Source organism: Silene latifolia, chromosome 2 (genome assembly GCF_048544455.1).
Source record: "Silene latifolia isolate original U9 population chromosome 2, ASM4854445v1, whole genome shotgun sequence".
Lineage (NCBI taxonomy): Eukaryota > Viridiplantae > Streptophyta > Magnoliopsida > Caryophyllales > Caryophyllaceae > Silene > Silene latifolia.
This window is the reverse complement of record NC_133527.1, coordinates 64,449,998-64,456,483: the sequence shown is the minus strand read 5'-3', so window position 1 is coordinate 64,456,483 and position 6,486 is coordinate 64,449,998. Positions and strand designations below refer to the sequence as shown.

The window sequence follows — 6,486 nt, the reverse complement described above, 5'->3', positions numbered from 1 at the left end:
TCTTTTATATGATGTTTTACATCCCATTTTACACGCATTTCAAAGCTCATTCATGTAGTTTATGCTACATTTCTCCCTATTTCCGTCTACTTCCGTATTTTTGTACATTATTGCAGAAATGTGAAGAATCCAGCGGAAATCGACCCAAATCCGTCCCCGAGTATCCTGCATTGCATATGACGTGAAGTATTCACCCGAGGAACGAGCTTGGTGCGCAATTCAAGGCCCAAAAGACAAGTCCACGAGTTTATAGAAGTCAATAGCAGCTAGAGCAGTCGATCGACCAATGCCATCAGTCGATCGACCAACCATCGGGTTCCAGAAGCTACTGTTTACTGAAGACCAGTCGATCGACCAGTCCTATCAGTCGATCGACCCAACTGCTATTCCAGACGAGAATTAAAAGACTGAGGAAGCATAAGCCCATGATGTTTTAGGTTTTGATAATAAGAGGTTACGTTAATTGCTATATAACGTAACCTAGAAACATGAGTTTAGCATTCAGTTTTTATTCAGTAATTTTACATCTAGTTTTATTAAGTTTCACATTGAATTTTGGAAGATCATAATTTAGGGTTTGGATTATTGTTGAGCATTGGATTTTCAGTTCTTATTCCTAATCTTTCCTCTGCAATCTCGGTATTCTACTGCCCTAATTTTAGTTCTTCTTTATTTTCATTAGTATAGAATTGCTAGCTAGATTCCCGCAACCAATTCATTGTTTATGTTAATTGTTTACTTTATCTTTTCAAGCATGAATTCAGTAGCTAGTTTCATCATCGTTATTATTGTTTTTACCCTTAGCATGAGTAGCTAGATTATTTGTGCTAGGATGTAGGCGAGTTATAGCATAGGCGGTGACGCGGATATGGACCCCATGGAAGAAGTTGTGCTCGACATAGAGCACCCATCAAAACCAGGCCCAAATAATACATTTCTTATGCATGAAAATTGGATGGGTTTGCGTAAAAGAGAGGTATTATGTGCGGTTGAAGCTCGAGACCCGTACACCCCTTGATGCCGTGTGGGAACAAAAGAAAAATCAAATGGGAACAAGAGGAGAGGGCCGAATGTGGCGGCACCAAGGGAGAAGAATCCTAGTTTATATTTTTGCATTTTTCAACATAGTTTGAATAAGATTTGACAAAAGAGTCTAAGTTGTAAGTTCTATGCATCTAATCATCCTAGAACTTACAAACTAGCATTTAATGTTTTACTTGGAGGCCAAGGCTTTTGTCCTATATAAGGACCTAGCCTCCCTCATTTGTAATCATCCAAGTTGAAGTAAAAACATTTTAGAGAGAGAAACTTGTTGGTTTCAATCTTTTTCAAAGAGTCGATGATTTCGAGTCTTGCCTTAAACTAAGGACGTGCTCCGCAGTTTGAGTTGAATTGCTTGACGCGTTTCGAGTAATTCCCCATTGTTATCACTATAGGTCTAGTGATACCAAATATCCCATTGTTTTCGATCTCTTCTCAAGGAATCGAAACAAATATCCTTTATCCTTTGCACAACAAAAACCCAAAAACAAAACAATTAAGTCTTCCGCTACGTATACGCATCAAATGGTATCAGAGCTTCGGCTCTTGATCACCCCAAAAAAATCAAGACGGTCCTAAGGAGGTCCCAATCAGTTGATAGTTGAATATCCAACGCGCTTGGTATTCAAAAAAAAAACCCACACATCTTTCTTTTCGAAAAAAAAAAATCAAAAACACCAATCACCAAACATGAACTTCGACGATCCCAACTTTCTCAAGGATCTTCAAAAGGCCCTAAAGAATTTACAAGAACACGATCCCAAATGGCAGCCAAGACGTGAACGAGTCATTGACGAGTTCAAAATGAGTGAACTACCCGAGTTCACAGGAGGCATGGATCCCGAGTCTTACCTTGAATGGGAAAGACAAATAGATCGGATGTTTAATTTTAAGGGACTCGATGATGAACAGTGCTGCAAGTACGCCATTTTGAAATTAAGAAATGGGGCTTCATTATGGTATGAAAGCCTTAAGACCAGAAGAGTTCGAGCCGGAAAGGCAAAGATAACATCATGGCACGTGCTTAAACTCAAATTACGGAAAAGATATGTACCCGCCACACATAGGCTCACAACCTATCGTAAGATCACCGATCTTACCCAAGGAAGGCTAAGTGTCCTGGAATACATTAACGAATTTACAAACCTAGCCTTGATGGGAGACTTGGTGGAGGATGAGGACATAAGAATGGCGCGATTCCTACGAGGTCTAAACCGCAACATCGCCCATGTTGTCGAGTTACAGAATTACTCAGATTTCGATACCTTGTGTAGTATGTGTCTCAAAGTGGAGGCACAAGGAAAGACGAAGGTAGCAACCACCTATGGTGAGAATAGCCGGACTTGGAAAAATGAGAACAACTCAAGGACAAGCACCACGGGAAATACTACTGATCCCAAGGCGACTCCTACCTCCAGTGCTGCTATCAAACCGCCCGCCTCAAAGGAGAATAGCTACACGCAGATTAGGTGTTTTAAATGTCAAGGGTTTGGACATTTCAAAAATGCGTGCCCGAATCAACGAACCATCACACTAAGAGAGGCCGTGGAATGTCGTGATGAGCTGTTCGAAGAGGAGGAAAGAACTGAGGGTATTTTTAATTTAGAAGGAGATGAGGAAGAGGCACCCGCCGGGAACGCCGAAGATTACGTCGCTCCTAGTTATGATTGCAATTTGGTTCTCCGAACCCTGCAAGCTCAAACGTCGCCCATTGAAACGGAGCAACAAAGTCAAATATTCCACACCAAATGCCAAGTGAAGGACAAATGGTGTAGCCTAATCATTGACGGAGGCATTTGCACCAACGTGGCCTCAACAGAAATGGTGGAGAAATTAAAACTACCCACGATCCCTCGCCCAAAACCATACGCCCTGCACTGGTTGGATGACGAGAATAAGGAGAAAATCACTAAGCAAGTGAGGGTGGCACTGACCATGGGATCTTACAACGACGACATCCTATGCGATGTTGTACCAATGGATGCATATCATGTCCTATTAGGACGACCTTGGCAGTATGACCGGGATGTGGTGCATCGCGGTCGAAGCAACGAGTACGAGTTGGTAAGTAAGGGAAAAAGAATTGTCTTAAAACCAATGGCGCCAGGTAAAGTACGTTCTATGAGTGCCAAGCGTGGGACGACCACTAGCATGACCATGCTTGCTAGTGAGAAAGAGGTGGACGAGGCCATTATCAATGGCAACCAGGTTTACCTAATGGTGGGCAATGAGACTCCTAGCAACGAAAGTAAGGATGGACGATTAACCTCGCTCTTGGAAGAATTCAAGGATGTTTTCCCCGAAGAATTACCCGCTGGGTTACCACCTATTCGTGGGATCGAACACCAAATCGACCTCCTGCCCGGAGCTCCTTTGCCAAACAAAGCTGCCTATCGGTGCAATCCGATGGAGACCAAGGAGTTACAGCGGCAAATCGAAGAGCTAATGGAACGAGGCTATGTACGCGAAAGCATGAGTCCATGTGCCGTCCCTACACTACTTGTTCCAAAGAAGGATGGGACGTGGCGAATGTGCATCGATAGCCGAGCCGTGAACAACATCACTATCAAGTATCGGTTTCCAATTCCGAGGCTTGATGATATGCTCGACGAGTTACATGGAGCCGAGATCTTCTCTAAAGTTGATTTGAGGAGTGGTTATCACCAAATTCGCATGAGAGAAGGGGACGAGTGGAAAACGGCGTTTAAAACTAAGCATGGCTTATACGAGTGGACGGTTATGCCATTCGGCTTGACAAACGCTCCAAGCACCTTTATGCGACTCATTAACGAAATACTCAAGCCTTTCCTAGGCAGATTTGTAGTCGTTTACTTGGACGACATCTTGATCTACAGTCGGAGCAAGGATGATCACTTCCAACATCTTCGTAAGGTGTTCAACACACTTCGGGAGCAACAACTCTATGGTAAGAAGGAGAAGTGCTCGTTCTTAGTCGAGAGCGTTATCTTTCTTGGATACCGGGTTTCTAAGGAAGGGGTCTCCGTCGATCAATCCAAGATTGAGGCAATCAAATCGTGGCCTGTTCCGAAAAATGTCACAGAAGTCCGATCCTTTCACGGACTTGCTTCATTCTATCGGAGGTTCATTCGGGATTTCAGCACCATCGCTAGCCCTATCACTGAATGTACAAAGAAAGGAACTTTCGTATGGACTCAGTGCTCAACAGGCATTCGAGACGATTATCCAAAAACTTTGTGAGGCACCATTGTTGGCACTCCCGGATTTCACCCGCCCGTTCAAGTCGAATGTGATGCAAGCGGTGTTGGAATTGGAGCCGTGCTAGTGCAAGGAAAGCGACCCATCGCTTACTTCTCGAAAAACCGAACGGGGCCAGGCTCAATTACTCGACTTACGACAAGGAATTCTATGCGATCGTAAGGGCCCTACAACATTGGAGTCACTATCTCCGACCAAGTCATTTCATCCTGCACTCGGACCACGAATCGTTGAAACATATCAATGGGCAGCAAAAGTTGAACTCAAGGCATGCCAAGTGGGTGGAATTTTTACAATCCTTCCATTTCTCCTCCAAATACAAAACTGGCAAAAGTAACGTGGTGGCCGATGCTCTCTCACGCCGATACTCATTATTGACGGTACTCGATGTCCGATTCATCGGGCTTCGAGACACTGAAGGAATCCTACGAGAACGATCCCGACTTTGGGGAAATCTTCAAAATTTGCAAGAACGGGGCTCATGATGAATTCATTACTCAAGATGGTTTCCTTTTCAAAGGTAACAGACTTTGTGTCCCAAAACTCCCGATCCGAGAACTCCTAATTCGAGAAGCCCACGGAGGTGGACTTGGGGGACATTTTGGAGTAAACAAAACTGTGGATATCCTCAAAGAGCATTTCTATTGGCCACAATTACAAGGAGACGTACAAGCGATAGTACGAAAATGCATCACATGCCACATGGCCAAAAGCAAATTCCAACCTGGGGAGTATGTACCTTTGCCTACCCCGTGCCGACCTTGGGAGGACATATCCATGGATTTCATTGTAGCGTTACCGCGGACCCAAAGAGGCAAGGATGCGATCATGGTAGTAGTCGACCGATTCTCAAAGATGGCCCATTTTATCGCATGTCACAAGACCGACGACGCCAGCAATGTGGCGGACTTGTATTTTCGGGAAGTCTTACGACTCCACGGGATCCCAAGAACAATCGTCTCCGATCGAGATTCCAAATTCCTAAGCTACTTCTGGAAAACGTTGTGGAGAAGGGTGGGAACCAAGCTTTTGTTCAGCACTTCTCATCATCCCCAGACGGATGGACAAACGGAGGTCACAAATCGCACTCTGGGAACAATGCTGCGAAGTCTGGTGAGTAAAACTCAGAAAGATTGGGATTTGAAACTCGCGCACGCTGAATTCGCATATAACCGCTCCCCAACTTATGCGACAAAGCACTCCCCATTTGAGGTCGTATATGGTATAAACCCGTATTTACCACTAGACCTCATTCCCCTACCCAAGGATGAAATCATACACAAGGATGCGGAGTCCAAATTGAAGTCAATGATCAAGCTGCATGATCAAGTCAGGGCAAGAATTGAGAAAATTAATGAAGTATACAAGCGCAAAGAAAAAAAAACCCGCCGGCCAAGGTCTTTCCGCGAAGGAGACCTCGTGTGGTTACACCTAAGGAAAGAGCGTTTCCCGAACAAACGCAAAAACAAACTCATGCCGCGGGCAGAAGGTCCTTACAAGGTAATATCAAAGGTAGGCGACAACGCATACAAGATCGAGTTGCCCGGAGAATATGGGGTACACGCCACTTTCAACTTCGGGGATCTATCTCCTTACATTGACGACGATGGAATCAAGGAATTGAGGGCAATTCCTTTTCAAGAAGGAGGAGATGACGCGGATATGGACCCCATGGAAGAAGTTGTGCTCGACATAGAGCACCCATCAAAACCAGGCCCAAATAATACATTTCTTATGCATGAAAATTGGATGGGTTTGCGTAAAAGAGAGGTATTATGTGCGGTTGAAGCTCGAGACCCGTACACCCCTTGATGCCGTGTGGGAACAAAAGAAAAATCAAATGGGAACAAGAGGAGAGGGCCGAATGTGGCGGCACCAAGGGAGAAGAATCCTAGTTTATATTTTTGCATTTTTCAACATAGTTTGAATAAGATTTGACAAAAGAGTCTAAGTTGTAAGTTCTATGCATCTAATCATCCTAGAACTTACAAACTAGCATTTAATGTTTTACTTGGAGGCCAAGGCTTTTGTCCTATATAAGGACCTAGCCTCCCTCATTTGTAATCATCCAAGTTGAAGTAAAAACATTTTAGAGAGAGAAACTTGTTGGTTTCAATCTTTTTCAAAGAGTCGATGATTTCGAGTCTTGCCTTAAACTAAGGACGTGCTCCGCAGTTTGAGTTGAATTGCTTGACGCGTTTCGAGTAA

At 44.1% G+C, this 6,486-nt stretch overlaps 1 protein-coding gene across 1 annotated transcript; it reads left to right on the top strand.

Annotated features, from left to right (window-relative positions):
- The first annotated feature begins 1,731 nt into the window (after window positions 1–1,731).
- On the top strand, window positions 1,732–4,260 carry LOC141640891 (uncharacterized). The gene has a single exon (XM_074449569.1). It carries the CDS (start codon window positions 1,732–1,734, stop codon window positions 4,258–4,260), a length of 2,529 nt encoding a protein of 842 aa, XP_074305670.1.
- Window positions 4,261–6,486: the final 2,226 nt, after the last annotated feature.

Excerpts from the sequence above, each read along its gene's own strand:
- LOC141640891 (XM_074449569.1), top strand. The coding sequence starts at position 1,732 with ATGAACTTCGACGATCCCAACTTTCTCAAGGATCTTCAAAAGGCCCTA.